Consider the following 20,095-nt stretch of genomic DNA (forward strand, 5'->3'; position numbering starts at 1 on the left):
TTCTGTATGGTTCAGGTTTTGAACTTTGCTTGCAGGAAGCAGACAGTCACTGCAGTGATCGACCTTCAGGGCCTTTGGTAACATTCCCCTGCTGACAAAGTAGTGTCTTGCTGATTTATCTGCTCACACACAGAAGTATTTTCCTCCTGTGTTTTATTTCCCCCTTGAAATTCCACCCATTGGTCGTTCTTCTTTTGTGTTTTCTTCTTCCTTGCCATGCTCCGCAGCAGTCTTCATAGAATGGTGCTTCATCTTTCATTGAAACGCTTTTTGTTTCTCCCCAGTTTTGCCAGGTTATACATGTTTTACAAGGAGAGTCGCTGGAACTTTGTTTTGGCATAAGTGAAAAGTCTTCGGCTGCTGAGGAAAGAAGGATTTTCACCTTCTCGTAGGGAAGCAGAGCTTTCCAGGGCCTGATAATCAGTCCAAGCCGCATCTGGGCTGGCACCGTTCTGTTTGCAGCAGCAGAGGAAGGCCATTACCAAGAATGTCACAAGTCAACAAGGATTCCTGTCTCTGGGAGCCAGCCACGTTACCTGCCACTGGTGTGATTATTGCTGACTGGTGTTGCTAACTTGTAGAAAACTTGGGGCCTGTCTTAAAACCCCAAGCCATTGCATAAGAATGACAACCGTGTATTTAGATAGTTTCTGTTTCTAACAGCTGCAGAGAAAAGCTAACAACAGAAACCTTAAAAGACCCTAAACCATGAGTCAAACGCACGGAAGAACCCTGAATGTGTTACTTACGTTTGCTTTTGCTCTCATAGTAGAGGGTGGAGGGTCTGCCTTGCAGCTGGCAGTGTCTGAGCCTGGTAGTATCAACTGCCTGCACCATTTGTCCTGAAACAGAACAGCAGAAAATCTTCTCTGTCCTGTGAAGCCCGTCTGTGACACACATGTATCGCTGCGCATGGGGCTGGGGCTGCAGCAGCTGTGTGGAAGTTGCGGCTTAATGGGGTGGGAGTTAAGGTCTTCCCTGTTCACACCAGTGTCGGCCAAACACTCCTGGCATTCCTCAATTATCAAATTTTGTTTGAGAAACTTACGGAAATGTTTCATTTTGGTAAGGTCAAAACCTTTTCTTGCAGCTTTTTTTTCATAGTACTGTCAAAATATATCAACAAAGTTGAAATACTTTAGAAAATGTCATTTTAAGGAAAAATGATGTGTGTGTATTTTTTTGCTGCTTTGGAGCATCTGCCAAAAAGCAACAGTGATCCCTGAAAAAGAAAATCTGAGTGTCTTTTTCTTTCTTAGCTCTCTTGCATTCTGGTAAGGACTACACTGCATGAGACAGTCTCAAACAAGGAAGTCTTCCAGATAAAAAGTCCTCATAACTAAGTTCATCTGGAAAAAATGTATCCAGTAGGAAGTCCTATCCTAAGAAGCCAGGATTTCAAGGTTGGATCATAAAGGTCTCGTAAACTTAGCCTTCAATTCTCTTGAAATATGTGTTTCCTTTACATGTATAGCCACATTAAAACTAGTCTGTAGCATTATTATTTATTATCTGGGTTTTGTCACTTGTTTTGCCTTCAGAACTAGCAGGGACAAAGCTGTGTGTGGGTCTGGTAAAGACCCGGCTGCCTTAGCGATGCTACAGTGGAGGATCTGAGAGTGACATGTTCCAGAACAGCAGTCTTGCCAGTGTAATCTGTGGTTCAATTGTGTCTTCACTTGGTCTTCAGCTGCGCTGGCCTGTTAATGAGTGAGGGTCTGAACCACAGTGGCCCAGCAGTAGCTTTACTGTGATGGGAGAAGCAGCTGTGAATTAGAGCAGAAAGTGTTTCTTGTACCATCGTTCCCAAGGCAGGCAGGCAAGTCCTTGCTTGTCTCAATGAGACTGTGCCACACATGTTGTATTAGCACGCCAGAATAAATACTCTTCAGATCTGGATGACAGTAAATGGCTCTGTAAATGTCACTGGAAGTAGGCAGATGGGGAGCTTCATACTTCCATGGATGCTGCTCCCGACCTCAGATGCACTCCTGAAGGTTAGGAGTGAGCTTGCTAGCGGGGGGAAGCCAGCCTCTGCTGGCTTCTTGCAGGGGTGATCTATTGTACTTGCCCTCAGAAAATCTTGTTTATTAGGCTTCCCTACTTTTTGCTTTGAGATGGATGGATTAATTGCACTCTTAGATGAGGGAAGCGGCCTGCCAAGTGTTAATATTTCATGCCATGAATCAGGGGGAAAGCCAGGAGCACACCCTGGTTGAAGGTGCACCTGTTCCAGCACTGGCTTTGCCTTGGTGGCTGCCTGCTGAAAACACAGGAGCCAAGGGGCCAGCCGGTGGGCAGAGCCCCGCAGCTCGGCTGGCCAGCAAGCTCACTTGCCTGCCCCTCCAAACCTGGCACAACCGTGAGCTGTCGCTCTCTGAACTTGGGTCGTGCCTCAGGCAAAGCCACCATTGCCAACCTCAGCTGCTGGGGCTCTGGGGGTCAGATCTTCCCCACGCCGGCTGCGTTACAGCCCTTTTAATCTGCTTTCGTCTCTCATAACCTCAGCCTGGAGGGATCAGCAGATGGGCGAGATCTTCTGCCTTCCTGCGTGTTTTCCCTTGCGAGGGGCTGCAGAGACTGATGGGACGTGGAACAGCAAGCAGAGCTGGCAGGGGAATTGTACCCAGCAAGGAGGTGCCTCTAGAAGGTGCTTCTGCTACTCCCGGGTGCAAAGGACAAATGTGGCGACATCTGGGGGTTTGCCCTGAAATTCAGCTATCTGCAAAAAATGGGAGCCCTCCACCCTGCGGGGTCCTGGCAGCCAGGTTTGATCATCTGGGGAAGGGACCGCACGGCTTTTGCCAGGGGGAATGTGCCCCCCAAATCTCTTGGCATTCCCCGAACATCTAGGTAAAGGTGACGCAGAAGTCATCATGCACTTGGATTTCTAAAATGCCTCCCTCGCTGGGTGTTTCCTTTAAATAAAAGTGGGCAGGTCTCATCAGCTGGGAAACTGCCAGTGGAGAGGGACAGGACTGCGCAGTCCAACGCGCTCCTAAGTGATCTTGAGGAGTGAAGGGGTGGAGAGAAGACAAACAAAATCATTTGAAGTAAGCAAAACAGGAGTGGGCAGGAAGGAGTTGCAGAAGGATCTCCTGATATAGTGTCTGGTGAACTAACAGCAGTATAAACTGAGGGGTGCAGGGTAATGTACCCATGGATAAAACCCCCCAAAATATCTATTTGTGGTCACTCATGGTCAGGATTGCTATTGGGGCCATGTTCTCTCTGGAAAATGGCCTCAGAGAGAGTGTAGGTCTCTCTGAATGTGCTAGCTCAGCAGATGCAAGGTAAGGAGAGCAACGAGGAGCTATCACCCTGCCGTGCTAGAAATCCCTGGTGCACTCACACCTTGACTACTGTGTGCAGCTCTAGTTATCCTGTCTCAGAAGAGACGCAATAGAGCAAGAAAGGCACAGGAAACAGTGACAAGGTCAGTGGAGCGTGCAGAATAGCTGCTGCCCGGGGAGCAATGGAACAGATCAGGCATTTGCAGGTGTCTTCAGAAATGAAACAATTGAGGAGAGAAATACGACAGAGATGTATAAAACCATGACTGTCATGGAGAATATAAAATTACCGTTTCACAATATAACTGCTAAAGTGAGCATTAAACAGAACTACTGAGAAGCAGTTTTAAACTAATAAAAGCTTTTTCTTGGCACATGATTAACCTGTAGAACTTCTCGTTAAAAGATAGCGAGGAGACCAACAGTATTACTGACTTCAAAGACCAATTATAAAAATTTGTTGTGGAGAAATCCATCAAGGGTTCTTAATCACGTTGTGAGACATCCTGTGGATGAGGAAATTGCAAAGCTGCCAGGCTCTGGAAACGGGTGGAAGGAGCAATGCACGGCTGCCCCTTTTTCCAGAGCATCTGTTCTGAGCTGCTGGTACTACTATCAAAATACATTTAGAGAAGTCCTAGAAGTTCCAGCTTCTGAGGAAATGTCACTGTGCTGAAAAATACCCAGAACCACCACTTCTCACTAATTCAGTATGGAGACATTTGATACACAAAGCCTTCTTTACACGTAATATTAGATTTTTTGTTAATGTCTGGAAGTACAAGTACTAAGTATTATTATTACCTTTTTATGTGTCTGAGGATAAACCTGTTAAATGATCAAGGCTATGGGACATCTTTTTCTCCCGTATCTGCTTTGATGAGCTGAGACGAGGCTGAGATTTTACCAAGTCTGTCTTGCCACCAGGAACTTAAGTGGTTTCTGTTCCCTCTTGTTCATATGATAGCACTGCTTTTTGACCACAGAAAAGCAGCCAAGAAACTAGTCTTTCTCATCTGATGTACAAAATCAAGCTATGTCTTTTTTTTTTTTGTCTCATCTTCTATTTGCTGTCAGAAAGTGCGTGGTATACCTTTTCTGTGGTAGAGTTTCTAGCAGAATCTTTGCCTTATGACGAGTGCAATTTTATACTGATCAGGAAGAGGCTAATCCTCTCATTAAATCACCAGAATGAGGGCTGACAGATGATTCCCTACTTTTTTGTTGTGTGACCTTCAGCAAACCCCTGAACTTTGCACTGCAGCTCCCACTGGCTCTGGCATGAGCGCCCTGTGCTTTGGTGGAGCTCGATGCAGTAAAGCTGTACATGGTTAGGTATCTCTGAAGCAGATCCTGCCATCCTGCCTTGCCAGCAGTGCTCTGCTTCATGGAGAAGGGGTAAAGGGTAAACAGAAATACTCAGAGAGCACAGGGGTGACGGTGGGGTAAGTACTTGTTTGCACTGGAAAGGGTTATATTTTTTGGCCTATTCAGGGCCAAATGGCTTCTGCAAAGAAAGATGCTGAGAAGTGGTTATCTGCCATCACTGATCGCAAATAGCTCCATGGAACAACTGTCAGGAAATGAGCACCGAGTGCTCCCATAGGAGCGTTGTAAATTTACGGAGAGGGACAAGGTCTGAGATTGCACTGGCACCAGCTTGGAAAAAGCTGTTGAGGTTAATGGGCCATTTCTCACTGTATCCACCTGTGTTGGCCAGAAAACATAAGGGCAAAGTGTTGCAAAAAAAAAAACCCAAACGCAAAACCTGCCCCCCCCCCGCCCCACTCCCCAACATCAACATCCCCCCAACCCCACCTGCCCAGGCTGCTTTTCTTGTACCGGTCACAATGTTCAAAGAACTACAGGTAGTCAATATGGGTGAAAACAGGAACTGCATGGACCCAAAACCTTGAAAGATTATTACCTGCTTTTGTATGAACACAAGGAAATTACCTTTCCTGACTAGTCTCTTCTTTGAACTGTGTAGATTTTCTTTCTTTTTTGGCTTTTTAACTGATGTACTCATGCACATTATGCTATTTTAATACCTAGCAAAGAGCCTTGTCTGCTAAATCACCTTATTTTTCTCTGATCAGAGCACAGTGCATTCCTCTTTTTAGTAGAAGGTATTAATTTAAAATCCATAATCCCAAACATATTCTCGTTTCTGTTCTGTGCTTCAGAAGGCCAATGGCATTTTAATTTAATAAGGGAGAAACACACATGACACTGTGTTCCCTGTAACTGTCTTCTGACCTCAATGAGTCTTTCACAGCTTCCTTTGTGTTCCAGCAGACACAACCTCTGCTTTTATTCAAGAACACTATCATTTCTAATACCCATGTTCTACCAATGGGCAAAACCTTAAATATCTGTAACATTTTCACAGTAACTTTTGAGATGTTATTTGCATTATTATTCAGTAGTGCAAGCTCATCGATGGGGTCATAGCAAGATTTACACGTCACTTACATCCCACTGAAATATTGTTTGGGTACATGCTGTCCCTTTACAGAGAAATACATTTTATTTTGGTTTACCTTGTTTTTGGATTAAAATGAGTTAACTCATCTAGCAACATCTCGATTTATCTCAGCTCCATTTGTCTTTCTGAGTTCTATAAGCTTTGTTCACTGGGTTAAGATTTACCTAATTGGGTACATGGTATTACTGAGCATTTTGTGGCATGTAAACACTTGAGTCATATGCATCACAGTTCCTAAAGAATCATCCTTTGCCATTATTATGCTTTTATTTCGCTGTTTAAAGTTACTTAAACCTACTCAGTTTGAAAGAAGGTGTGCTTGTTGCAGCCCTCATGACCCCTCTTTGGAAATGTCAAGTAATGCTCATTCATTCTTTTCACTGATTTGATTCTGCCCTCCTTTGCTGTGATGTGAATCAGGAACTGACCCCTTGGAGCCTGTCCCACAAAGGCAGAAGTCCTGGTGGGTTAAGCCTGGATCATCAGCCTCACTGCAAGGTGATGGAAACGCCCCAAAGAAACAGGGATTATTGTATTAGTGGTTTTGTGGGTTATTCTGAGTCAATTTTCCAAGAACAGCTATGTTAGTTTAATGAACAGAGGTCTCAAAATTCAGCTACCTGTTGCATTCTCTCTTTCTTTTTTTTTTTATTTCTTACAAACATCTGTATTGTGCCCGATATGCTTGTCCTTGCATGCCCAGGTGATAATGCCTGTCTGTTCCCACGCTACTTTAATATCTATAATATCTAGATGCACTTCTGCTCTGGTACCTGGTGCTGCACTTCAGTACTGGGATCTCTAAATCAGAGCCCCCTCATTTACAGCTCCATGTTGGCTGCTTAGCAAGGAGGGCACCTTGATCTCAGATCTCACGGTACTGTCCTTGATCTGCCAGATCTAGAATCGTTCTCATCTCAAACATGCTGCTGATGCGTTTGCAGAAAGAGGATTATTATTTTATTGTGCTATTACAGAAGTACTCAAGAATAACTGGTTGGTTTTAGGGTTTCACTGTGCGAACTACTTCTGGCCTTGTTCCAGAGGGGCTACAGGCTTGCTCGCTGGTCCGGTCTAGTAGAGAACCGAAGGACAACTATGGGTGAAAGGGAGAAGTAACAGCCTTAGTCTCAGTTTGGTGTCTGCCCTGGCATGGCACAGTGGTCTTCTGTGATTGTTGTAGAGCAAGTATTGCTAAGGAGTGTCGCTGGAACAATGATCCTGGGTAAGTGGAGACATGTACAGAGGAGGGAGAAGGGCAGTTTAATTTAGCTTTTTGCTGTGGCTTGGTGCATGTGCCAGGTCCTGCATAAAATAGCTTATGAATTATAAGACATACAGAGTGATGATTTTAAGCACAAGTCACAGAAAACAACAAAAACTGAGTTTAGCATGGATCCCAGGGGTTAGTTATTAATACCTTGCATCCTTTTAACAGTCCTGAACTGTATGCTAGTGGCTTTGCTTCTAGCTAAGTGCTGTTTTTAGTGTATGAAGTAGGGCTGACTGGAAAATAAGAGCTTCCATTTCATGAAACATTTAGCATTTTAACTGGGTTTTTTTTCCCCTGTTTTAGAGGAAAACTGAAACTGTAGGGTGTTTACTGAGGGCTTGAAAGACTTCAGGTGCTCTTACAAGTAATAGTTTTGCCACAGATCCTCAACAGACTCTCACACTAGGACAGTGTTTCTTTTGCTATGCCTGGTTTATGTGCCTTGGTACTCTGATCTCCATGTATTTTATAGCTTTCACTGTTTCATCCTAACGGGATTCCCAGTGAGCAAACCAGTGTTGCATCCCGTATCATACTGCCTGTGCCTCATTCTTTTTGTTTGAGACATCCTAGCAAGTGTTAACAACCAAGTCTGTATCCCTGCTCTCGAATCCCTGTGGAGTGTTGGCCCATAAAAACTTCCACCCCGTGCACTGGCCAGGAGCATGGCCACTTCTGCCAGGTGCCAGGGGAAACAAAAGCAGCGGTGGCTTTGGAAGGTGGGGCATGAGGAGGTAACCCAGGCAGAAACTGCACCCTGGTGCAAAGTTCAGCTTTGTCCCAGAGGCAGCTGCTTTTCAGTAGAGTATCCAGGTCTACTCAGGCGGAAGAGTTCATTTGAGAGGTTTTTGCATACACCGACACTGTTTCCTCTGAGGAGGGAGCTTTTTGTGCTTTCCAGCCTCATGCTGTGGGTTTTGCACTGTGTGATTTCATGAATCAAAGACGGCTCTGAGGAGCTTTCCCCAACCTTCCTCACATAGGAAATACAGGCCCTGCCCTTCCTCGTGCAGGGTGAACCCTGAGCTGGGCTTATGTCTGCCACGCTGTAACCGCGACGGTCTAAAAATGGGTAGAAAAGCGTGAACCGTCGGTCCCAGCGGAGCGGCCTCTGCAAGAGGCTGGATGGAGCCTTGGGATGCGCCAGCGTGAACCAGGAGCCTCGGCTCGTTTAAGGCGTGCGCTGGCGGGAGCACCCCTGCTCCTGGGCACGGCTCCTACTGGTGATTCGAGACAAGAGGTGTGTCTTCTTCCCGGCCACGTTGCAGGTCCCGTGGTCGGTGCCGGGCGGGCAGCCCCGGGAAGGCCGCCCCCGGTGCCCCCTGCACGTGGTGCCGGCTCCCGCTGGGAGCGGCCGCGGTGCACCGGGCCGACCCCGGCAGCATCCCCGGGAGGGAGGGGGGGCGGGGGGGGGGGGGGGGGGGCATCGCGCCGCCTCCCGCCCCGCCGGCACTCGGGCAACTTCAGCGCGGCGGCGGGGGCAGACGGCGAGAGACCCCGCCCGCCTCCCCGCCAGCGGAGCGGCGCGGCCGAGCCTGCCGGCGGCTGGGGGAGTCCCGGCGGCGGCTCCCCGCCCCGGCGGGGGCTGCGCCGACAGGGGGCAGGGCTGGGAGCCGGCCGCTCGTGTTTCTAGGGCTTGACGTCCTTCCAGCCAGCCCGCCCCGCTTCCCGGCGAAGCCTGCCCTCCCCCAGCGGCGAAGTCCCGAGAAGTGGCGGCGGGGCCCCCCATCCTCCCCCGGGCGCGGCGGGGCCGCGGCGATGGGCCGGCAAGTTCGACGGCGAGGGGGGCCGGCGCCCCGCCGCTGAGAGCCGGCCGCTCCGTGGCCGGTCCCTTTTCCGAGGAGCGGGAGGGAGCCACAAAGTGAAATCCATGAGGATTCTCGGGCTTCTCCTGGAGAAAGGCTCGCATATGCTGCAGTGTCTCTGTGGAAGGCGCCTGAGATCCAGCCACAGCCCAGGTGGGGAGCGCGCGTCCTTGTCCCCGCCGCCCTCGCCTCCCCGCCCGGGCGCCGCTGGCCCGGGCTGGCCCCGTTTCCTCGCCCTCCCCCCGCCGCTCCGTCGCCGGCGCCGCGCACAGGTGGCCGGACGGGCCGGGCGCTGTCCGCGGTGCTGACCCCACCGGGCACCCCCGACCCCGGCTCCCTCCTGCCCCCCGGCTCCCGGCACGGACCCCATCCACCCGCGGCCTCCACCCCATGTGTCCCGCAGGCTTAAGCAGGTTCCATACCCCATCTGCAGCCCCCCACCCAAAATGGAACCCCCCTGGGGGTCCCTTTCCCCCACATGGATCCCCACCTCTGATGTGACCCTCACTAGTGTCCCTCATCCCGCCTGCAGCCCACACCCACGCAGGTCCCTTTTCTCCATATGGGACCCCTGTATCTCTCCTCCCATCTCAGGCTCCCAACCATGGGCTCCGTTACCACCTCCTCAGGATAATGGTAACCTTCCCTGGAGCATCTATGGCTCCATGCAGTTCTGGGGTTGGGCCCGCAGTAAGAGCTCCCTGTGCCTCATGTTTGTAGTAGCAATGTTGCAACTTGATTCTGGTAGAGGGTGTTGAATGCACCTGTGAGTGGGGAATGCCCCTAGAAGCAAAGGGAAGTCCCTAGCTGTTCCTGATGGGGGGCTGGGAGACTTCAGCACCTCTCTCAGCACCCAGCCTGCTGGGCAGGGAATATTGCACCAGGATGGGGAGTGCAGTGGGGTGACGGGCTGAAGGCTATTCTGGATCTTGAGCTGTACCTGAGCACTTTTTGAAGAGGGGAGTAAGTGCACAAGTGCCATGGTTTGGTGGGGCACTGCCCCTGATTTTTAGAGTAATCTTGTTGAAGCTTTTTAAATGGTGTCTTTGCAAATTCTTTTGTGCTACCTGTGTTTCATGACTGTGACTTTCCCTTTCTTCAACACTGGGTAAGATTCTATGGAAAGAAACCCAATCCTACTAAGATCTGCAGAAGTTATAGCAATAACTCTATGGCTGTGAGCTTAACTGTGTTTCCCTTCCTACTTGGCTTTTGAATAGATCTGCTTATTGAACCCTGATGCTTACAAGGACGCCTTTTAAAATATTGCTTGCTAACACTGGTGCAGTTCCCTTATGTGAGATCTTGCTCTTAGAAGAGAAAAATTTCCACGCCTCCTGTTTAAATGCTTGGTGTTGTCTGTTGAAGAGGAAGGCTGCGCTTGGGGAAATACTGTTGCTGAGGTAGCCTGGATTCCCTTCTGGCCTTGCTAAGGAAAAAATGTAAATGGTTATAGCCACCTGTTCATGCCTCAGTATCCCCTTCCCTCCCACGAGGATTGTCTGTGTTGTCTGTGACTGGCTTATGGCAATAGGGGATGTGCTGGAAAACTTTTGAGGGAGTAGTCTTGACTCCTTGAAAATATCCTGCTTAGAGGAACAATATGATAAATAAATAGAACAAATTGTGGCTGTGCTTGGAGGTATTGCACATGTTGTTCTCTTTTCAGCAGAAAACTGTACTGGAGTTTTCTTCGTGGTGTTGTGTGTGAATGTTTGTTTTGTGTCATTTGGAAACCTGGGGCAATAGAGAGTACAATAACCTACTGGTAAAAACAGGGTGGTGCTAAGGCCATAGGCCACGCTAGGCTGTAACTTAAGCGAACTAGAAGTTGATGATAGTGTTCTAATAGTTGCTTTGCTGAGCTGGCTTGGCTTTACTGGTGGATCCTATGCTGAAGTGTGCTTGATGTATATGTGGTGACTGAATCTTCCCTTATTTCTCCCGCTCTGATCAAACGATACTGAACATTGTGTAGTCTTTGTATTTCATGATGTTGTGCTACAAGGAGGCAGTCTATGGGAACGATCTCTCATTGTTATTTCCAACTGACCATGCCACCAAGAGCCTGAGCACTCCAGGTATGGTCTATTGCTTTGAATCAGGCTCCTAAAATACTGTCCCTCTTCTTGGCTGCATTTGTTCCTTTTCCATTAAGGTTGGGCTTTATGTTCTTGAAAAATGTGCAATAAAAATTAAAGCTTCCTCTTATAAAAAGGTCACTGTGGGCTGGGCCTGGTGGAGGAGAGTTCTCCTTGCTATTCTTCAAAAGGGTAAGCGTGCCTTAGGAGTTGTATACTCCTACAAGAGCCCTGAAGGTGTGGTGCTGGCTCCAGCATGGCACCGTGGGGGCTATGCCCATCAGAGATGTGAACCATCAAGAGGATTATAAATTACGGAAGAGGAAGGACCATGGAAACGTGGACTACAGCAGCAGTAGCCTAGAGTGCTGTGAGCTACTTACATGCCCTTGATCATCTGATCTGAAGAGTTTTCCTAATAGTAAGTGATTTATACCAAACTATTTGGCACTTTGTGCGCTTAAGTTGAATGGCAGATTGACCAAGTCCTTTGCCCTTCTCCTGTCTATGTTCACTTTAATGCAAACAAGTCATAAGGATGTAAGCACATGTTTAGTAGCAGATTCATACTCGTGTGTTGTGCTGACTCAGAGCCTTAGACCACTCCTGATTCTGACAGAAACTAATGCATGATACTTCAAAGAAACACAGTGAAATATTGAAGATAGTTGTAGAGTACTGTGCTGCTCTGTTGTGATGCTAGCAAAAATATTAGCAAGATATTTGTTATTGTTATGCTTAGGCCTCCCACCTTTTAGTCTTAGCTAATACTAGCCTTTGTTTTCTTATACTCCTGAGGTCTGCAGACACTCGTCTTAGTCTGTGCAGGGACAGGCTTCTTTGGCAGTTTGAGCTGCACCTTGCAAAATGGGGCTTAATGGGTCTCCAAGGCACCACAAAAGTGCAAGTAATTCATAGCAATACAGAGCAAGAGATTTATTCCTAGTCCTCTGTGTATTTCTCTGCAAGTATTTTAGCACAGCAGTGTCCTGTGCCATCTTCCAGGTACTTCACTTGTTATCTTAATTTCCATATTTGTAAGCTGACTGATGGTATTGCATATGCAGAGATATGTCCCTTCTTGGTGGTGCCATCATAGTTAATTTTGCTAAGTATTTTTTTCATTAAATTATTTTCTTTGCTAACACCTTTTCCCCCTTTGTTTGTGAGGTGTGGTTTGCCAGTCCAGAATTTTTTTGGCTTTTGGCTTCCTAGTCGACATTATGAAATAGATAGCTACTACACTGTTTAGTTCAAGGTAAACATCAGGTAATGATCATTGTTAATATAACTGTGAATGGAGTTGTGAAAAAAACATTCAGGTAACCTGTATCTGGTTTGCAGCCATTTTGATGCAAAAGGCTTTGTACCCGTAGACTACGTTAACAGCAGCATGGAGATTTCTGCTAGTGCGTGTCTCAGTCTTCCTCCATAAGGACTTCTTATTTGGCTGTATGTGTGGTTCTCTTACGCCTGTTCTGCCCTTGGCTCCTGTACAGACTCTCCTGTGGGATGCTTCATTGCTAAAACTACAGATATTTCTCACATCATCTCATCAACTAGCAACAACATTCAGCAGCAATGCATTTTCAGCTTTCTTTTAAGTAGTAGAGGTCTTGCTGTATCCAGAGACTGATCTGTTCCCAAATATTCATATAAGAGTACTTCTCAGTTTAAATCTCTATCGTGCAATTTGGTGCCTTCAGTAGAAATTGAGCTCGTATTGAAAGTAAACCCTGAACTTGGCTTCCCTGGGACTCTCACACTGGTAAAATTTGGAGATACTCCTGGAAATATGCTGATTGATACTGGCTTTATGGCAAATTAAAATAATGTCTGGCATGGTAGGTCTTCATATTTCTCAGGGTATCACAATACTAAGTTTGGTATTTGGGGCAATAGGAGCAAGCATTCTGTCAAGGTAGGCAGGGTCAGATTGTGGCTCTACTATTAGCCTGTCTGTTACTGCCAGTACACATCTTTGCATTTGTCCTGAGATTTGGGGCACTGTCATAACATGTCTGCAGTGTCTGCACATGCAAGACTTCTCATCCGCAGATGCAAATGGAATCACACACATAAGAGGTACAACTGCATATTCAAGATTAGCATTCGGCTTATGAGCAGAACAGGCATTCCTTTTGCTTGTGCAGGGATCTAGGCATTCGTGTACACTTCACTTACATACACTAGTTCTAGAGAATTTTCTCACTGCTGTTTACTCAAGTAGACAGCAGGTTACAGTGTATAGCAAATACTGTACAGTCAGCTTCAAATTAATGGAAGCAGTAGCTCTGTGCACATAAGCGACAGGTAGTAAAGCCTGCAATTCTTGCTGAGTTCAGGGAGCCCTAAAAGCCCTTCTGGTCCGTGGCAGTTCAGGCTGTGGTATGTGCGTTGCTGATGGGAGATGGGAAAGGTGGCTTAATGCCACTGAATTGGAGGTGGGAGTGGGTTGCAAGGCTGAGAAGCAGTGGTGTGGCATGAGGGTCATCAGCACTTTTTCCTTCCTGCACCAGATCCCTTGCCTGCCATTCTCTGCTACTGTTCAGTGTGTGTCAGTATTCCTGTGTGCATTTTGCTCAGGATCCCTTTTTCTGTTGTGTGTTTTTGGAAAAGTAACACTTTCTGACCATGGAAATTAAGTACCTGTGCTGTTCCAGGATAATGCCTATTGATGACACTTAGTGGAAAGAATACCGTTATCTGATTTAGTTTAATTCACCTGGGAAATGAATTAAGCAAAACTCTGAAAAATCTTTTTTATTGTAATAGGAGCACTCCTCTAGGGTATTATTCAAGAATAGCGATAGCATTTTAAATCCACACTTTCCTTTATTCAGAAGTAACCTTCTCATGCAGACATATGCTAAGCATCCCTCGTGGAAGCCTATAGAGCTTGTGAATCTGGTGAAAAAGATCTATTCTGGCTCAGCTAGAAATAACGGGTTTGATAAATTTTTTATATGGTTAATTGCTTGGTTCCTATCATACAGAAGTTCAGAGGTGTAATGAATGTGAAGTTATATGCATATAACTTTAAGTGCTCGCAGCCAGTTCTGTGTAGTTATGCAATAGAAAGTCTTCAATATTATGCAGGATTTTATTATTCAGTTTGCAATAAAGTAAATCATAAATCTTCAAAAGCAAATGCAGGTCCAGGGACTCCCTGGGTGTAAGCTGGTTTAGCAATTCATAGTTGTCAGCCAGATGTGTGGGCTTACAGAGCTGGGCATCTGGAACTGCCGGATCTTCACCCAGTCTTCTGAGTCTTGAAACTTGTCTGGGTCTTACCAAAGCGTCACTGATAGTGAATCATGTTTGTGAAATGCTTTACTTCCAGTGAATGAGCAAATTCAGGCAAAATATGCTTCGTTTGAGTTTTCTTAAGTAGCTGTAATCAGGAAAATAAATAGTACTCTGAAGCAAAAGTTGGCTGGTTTATGGCACTTCTCAACTTGAGGTTTACGTGGTTTTACAAAGGAATAAAGTTTCACTTCCTTGACTTCCCAAACTAAACCAAAGAAAGAGGAAGAGTGTCTCAGTTCAAACACCATGTACAATTGTGGCACATTATAAAATGTAAGTCTGAGTGGGAAATGTTAACCAAGAATTCAATGGAAGATTTTTTCCAGCTTAGGTTCCTGAATAACTGTATACATAAAAAACTGTCTTCTGTGTTACTGTTTTTCCAATTGAAAAGTAACAAAAGAATTCCGGTTCATAAGCAGATACTTAAAAGCTGATGACTTTCAGAGCAAATGCTTTCAACTGAAGAGCTGTGTGAAGATCGTTAGGTCACGTCCACTCAAAGACCAAGGAGTATCTCCGGAGGTAGGTCTCAGTTCAGCGAACCGTCTAAATGCACATTTAACTCTACGCATGCACCTAGTCCCATTTTAAGCTGATCATGTGCTTCAATACTTGCCAGAAACATTGTTTTAGATGAGTGGCTTTGAACCTTTTTTGACATGTATCATCCCTAAATTCTACCTGTTTCCCCTGTCCAACAGACCACTGACAGTGGGTTTGTTTTCTGTTTCCAACAGACCCTTCTGAAGGTATTCACAGCCATCAATTCCCAACCGAAAAGCTCTGTTCATTAAAGAAACTCAAAACCTGCTGCTTTTTTGTGAGAATGATCTACTTCTGGCTTACTGAACTTTGTCCCCAAACCAGTCCACTTCTTTTCCCATAGCCCTTTCTGCTGCTTTCCAGAAGTAATCTGTTTCTTCTTTTTACCAAATTGATGCTAGTTGTAAACATTTTAAGCCAGCTGGTACCAATATCATTAAAAGTTCAGCAGGCTCTGAAAGGTAGACAAGGTTGCTTATAGAATCATAGAATTGTTTAGGTTGGAAAAGACCTTCAAGATCATTGACTCCCACCATTAACTAGCACTGCCAGGTCCACCACTAAACCATGTCCCAAAGCACCACATTTACACATCTTTTAAGTACCTCCAGGGATGGTGACTTAACCACTTCCCTGGGCAGCCTGTTGCATTGCTTGACAACACTTTTGGTGGAGAAATTTTTCCTAATATCCAATCTAAACCTCCCCTGGAACAACTTGAAGCCATTTCCTCTTGTTTTATGGCTATTATCCTTATCCTATTGTTACTTGGGAGAAGAGACTGAACCCCACCTTGCTACAACCTCCCTTCAGGTGGCTGTAGAGAGCAGTAAGGTCCCCCCGGAGCCTCCTCTTCTCCACGCTAAACACCCCCAGTTCCCTCAGCTGCTGCTCATAAGACTTTCTCTCTAGACCCTTCACCTGCTTCATTGCCCTTCGCTGGACACACTCCAGCATCTCAATGTCTTTCCTGTTGTGAGGCCCCCCAAAACTGAACGTGGTATTGGAGGTGCAGCCTCACCAGTGCGGAGTACAAGGGGATGGCCACTTCCCTGAATGTGATGGTAGTACACAAAGCTTTCAGTGGTATGAATAGATGTTTGCTTGGGAGGCCTTTGAATAGACTCTTCCCCTTGGAGGAAAAGAGGTATGTAACAATAATAAAAATAGCATTCCTTCCCATAGCCTGAAATGGCATGGAAGGAGGTAATCATGTTTTGTATGGCAAAGCATTTTTCTAAATGGCATGTTTATGCCTTTCTAGCATGGTGGCTGCGATTGGCTGCTGGGCCTATTTGCATGTGCTAAATTGCAGTCCTGGGGATCTGTGAAAACAACCCAGCAAAGCCAATCTCAGCTGCGAGCATGGAAGCTGCTGCTAATTTTGTGATGAGCCACCCACAGACCCAGCGTGAGTCATTATCATTGTTTTGTTTTCCAGAAGTTGGCACTGTATGTTTCCAGGATCCGAAGTGTGGATTATCTCTGGAATTGTATTTATTCCCTTATAGCTTTGTTTGTTCTGGATGAGCGGAAAGAATAGGAAAAAATCTGTTCTAAAAAACATGAAATAATTAATTGTTTCCCTATTAGTGTTCTCTTTAATGTGCATTCACAGCCGTTTGTTCACTTAAAGACTTATTGTGCGTAGCCCAGCAGTCGCGCTGCTCTGTCTCGATCAGCGGGCTCTGTGTGACTGAGGGGTGGGTGGGCAGCGGTGAGCACAGCGAGGTGAAGCGGCTCGCCTGAAGTCATTGCTCGCCTTGGGCAGGGCTGAGGTGAGGAGGGAGTCTCTGCTTTCTGTTCCTGCATGTGTCCCGCTAGTTCCTTAGGGAGTCTTCATGAAGCCACAGCTGTGCATGGGACCAGCTGGGGCATCCATTTGCTGTAGGTCAGGAGTCTTTCATCTAAGAAGTGCACTGGCCTTATCACCAGGGTCATAGGCCTGATACCCGCTTGCTGAGGTTGCTGGTCCTCCTGGAGATAGGGCAAGAGGTTCCGAGAACAAGCAAATCCGTGGCCCTGTACTGGGATTGTGACAAATGTAGTCAATTTGGTCCCAGTTTTTAGCCCTTCTTCCAGGGTGTCTTGTCAAACAGACTTTGGTGTGCCACTGACCGTGCAAGGGTACCTGCAGGGACCACGGGCAGAATGCAGAGGAAATGCTGGGTCCTTCAGGAGAAAGGTCCAGGAGTAGGAAAATGCATGCGTGTGGGCATACAGAAACACAGGGAAGTGTTTTAAATGCAAAACTTGGACACACAGTGGGTAGAAATTTATGGACAGTGTGGGAGGGCTACATGAGCATGGGAGTGAAATAAGGAGCTGAGAGTACTGAGGAAGTAGAATGGAGAAGGGGGGACTTAGAATGAAACTGGCTTAGAAATGGTAGCTAGGCATGCTGTGCTTTCTTTGTGGGTAAAAGTGCCCAATACTGCGCTCCCTGCTCTGCCTTAGTCTAGTGATTTTTCGTGCTCAGGAGTCTGCTAGGAGGACTTGAAGTATGCTAGGAGGGAGGGACGGGCCACAGCAGTCTTCCCTGTGGGGCTTGGGGTAAAGCTGGACATACTTAAACACAACATTCAGACTGGAAAAGCACAAGGATTGAAAGTGTCCGTGACATTCCCACAGTGATAATACTCAAGCATCTCTGTGATGTTGGTGTGTCTACAAATGACCGCTGGAAAGGTACTGCCAAATGCTCCGTGCTGCAAATTCATTCTTGAGTTCTGGATTGCCTCTTCTGTTGCAATGTGAAATGCAAACCAAACCAAACCAGATAACGACGACTATAGTGCTGGTGGGATCGGGCAGCCAGTGTGCTGCCACTGCTTTCCTGAGTTCCTGTGACTTACTGTTGCCATTACTTCCTCTCCTGTGATTGCTTTTTGCTGGTGGAGACAGCAGCTTTTCGTTTTATGTGTGGATAGTCCTGACACAACGGGCTCTGGTTCCATGTAGGAGTGTGCATACCATGGGCTTTGATGAACAACATCAAGTAGCAGTCAGAGCACCTTTAAATGCATCTGACCCTATGTGGGATCACAGCAGTGAAATCCAAACACAGCCCCTGACAGCCTGGGGACACCTTCCTATGTGCTGATGCACGCTGCTTCTCTTGCCCTCAGCTCTGTGTGCCCAGGCCCTTTACTTACACATGCTTCTTGGGTTTAGAAATAGCTTAGGGGTATTCTAGGTGATGTGTTGGTGAGGCTGGAGGGACTCTTAGGTGTTGCTTTTGAAAGGCTGATTTCTCCAGGTATTTATATTCTGTGCAAGCAGGGTATAATCTTTGTAAATAATCGGTTGGTTGATCAGACAAATATGTATATAAATATTCATGTATGGCTTAATGTCCTATGGCTGTGCTCGGGTGTTCCTCTCAGATAGCTGGGATTTACTTTTATGGGTAAGATGAAGAAACTGGGTTTGCTTTTTCCTCTGTTTCTGCATTTGCTGGAGTTTCTGTGATGGGTCCTTCACTGTTCTCACCCTTAACCTGAAGAGACAGTTCTGGGGATATAATTCATGTCTCCCAGCTGCTTGCAAGCTGCTCAGCAAGTGAAATGCACCTTCCCTGCCCCCACCTTGACTGCTAAATGGCTGACACACATCTTGCAACATCTTGCTGGAGTTCTGTTACTGCCCTGCAGCCTTTGTTTTATGGAGTTGGTTTGAGGCTTGCTTTTGAGGTTAGAAAAGGTGAATTATTAAGTTATTAATATTATTAAGAACATGTATAATATATATAACATATATATAGAACATATATAAGAATATATATATTATTAAGAACAAATAAGTTTCTTCAGTTGGTACGTGAAACATGAGTAAGAAGCACAGTTAAGGGGGAAACACTTTAGTGAATGAATTTTGCACTTGTTTGGCATCCCTGGCAAGTGGTGGGTCTTGCTGAGAGCGTTCCCATGACAGCTTCTCTCCTGCCCATCCTCAGCCCATGAACTTGGATCGATACTTCTGTCTAACACTCTGACTGGCAAGGCAAGTTGTCCCCTCAGCAAGGAATGCTCTGACCTCCCAGACAAGGTCAGGAAGCACAGTTTCTATATGATAGTCTGATAAATTTAAAAATGCTCAAAAATAGAGGGTTTTCTTTGTTAGTAGTGGAACACACACACACTCCACCTCCACCCCCACCCAAAACTGGAAGTAAGATCCAGACAGGCACATTGCTTTGTGGAATAGCCAAGGGTGCCTCTTGGGGACTGTGCTAGGGGCTGTACCCGCACAACGTGGCCCCTGCGCCATGGGGAGAGCTCATTGCCTATGTATATGTCCACTGAGGAAAAAGGGTTTTAATAAGAAAACCCCGTTTTGACAAAGACCTAGCAGGGTGCAGAGATAAAAATGCAGAGCCCTGAAGTGTGCTGGAAAGGCAGGTGTGGGTCTGACTCCCATCCAGAGCAGGAAGGACTGGGTGCATCCCCCTTGCTCAGCCTGGAGGCGTCACTTCTCTTTCTCTCCTGTGTCCCTGTTCGCTTGGGTGAGCTCCAAACTCAGTGCAAGTCTCAAACTCACCAGCCTTTCCTCGCTGCATTGTTGCTCCCACAGTGCTGGGGTGGAGAGAAAGGCATCACATCTGTATTCTTCATGGGAATGTTCATTTGGCTGGTAAAACACTGCTGGGATTAAACGCTTGAGAGGAAAGATGTGGGCACACGTTGCCCCACTGCCAAGGGACAGTCTTCTGTTTTAGTGTTTTTATAATCTCTCTTTAAGCCTTGAGACAAGGAGCTAAGTGTATCTTACTCCCCATTTCAGTTTCACTTTATCCACAGCACTGTTGCGTTATAGAGACAGATCTTCACTGGGTTTAATAGACTGCAGAGCATTATTTAGCAAAAGGGAAGTCTCTCTGAAAAGTCACAAAAAAAAAAAAAAAAAGACAAACTGAAGCAGCAAAAATTAACAGAAAAAATATGAGGGCAATTAAACTGGGCCAAAATAAAGTGGCCAGCTAGCCCAGTAGTCTTTCTCCATCCACAGTAAACAGAAAAAAGTAAGAAAACGGCAACATCACAGAATGACAGAGTGGGTGGGGTTGGAAGAAACCTCTGGAGATCATCTAGTCCAACCCCCTGCTAGAGCAGGTTCACCTAGAGCAGGCTGCACAGAATTGCATCCAGGCAGGTTTTGAATATCTCCAGGGAAGGAGATTCCATAACCTCTCTGGGCAGCCTGTTCCAGTGCTCTGTCACCCTCAGAGCAAAGAAGCTTTTCCTCATATTCAGAAGGAACTTACTGTGCTGCAGTATGCCCTTTAACCTGTCACTGAGCAC

At 46.4% G+C, this 20,095-nt stretch overlaps 1 protein-coding gene across 3 annotated transcripts in view; it reads left to right on the forward strand.

Annotated features, from left to right (window-relative positions):
• FGF12 (fibroblast growth factor 12) overlaps positions 1 to 20,095 on the forward strand; it is a 228,185-nt gene that overhangs the window by 74,720 nt on the left and 133,370 nt on the right. Inside the window, exon 1 of one of the 3 annotated variants that reach the window (XM_037407494.1) lies at positions 8,702 to 9,012. The exons of the other annotated variants lie outside the window; for them this stretch is intronic. Coding sequence (XP_037263391.1) covers positions 8,925 to 9,012 — 88 coding nt within the window. The 5' untranslated portion in view covers positions 8,702 to 8,924. Of the gene's footprint in view, positions 1 to 8,701; positions 9,013 to 20,095 lie in introns of those variants that run through there. 3 annotated transcript variants of the gene reach the window in all.

This window comes from Falco rusticolus, chromosome 13 (assembly GCF_015220075.1).
Source record: "Falco rusticolus isolate bFalRus1 chromosome 13, bFalRus1.pri, whole genome shotgun sequence".
Taxonomy (NCBI): domain Eukaryota; kingdom Metazoa; phylum Chordata; class Aves; order Falconiformes; family Falconidae; genus Falco; species Falco rusticolus.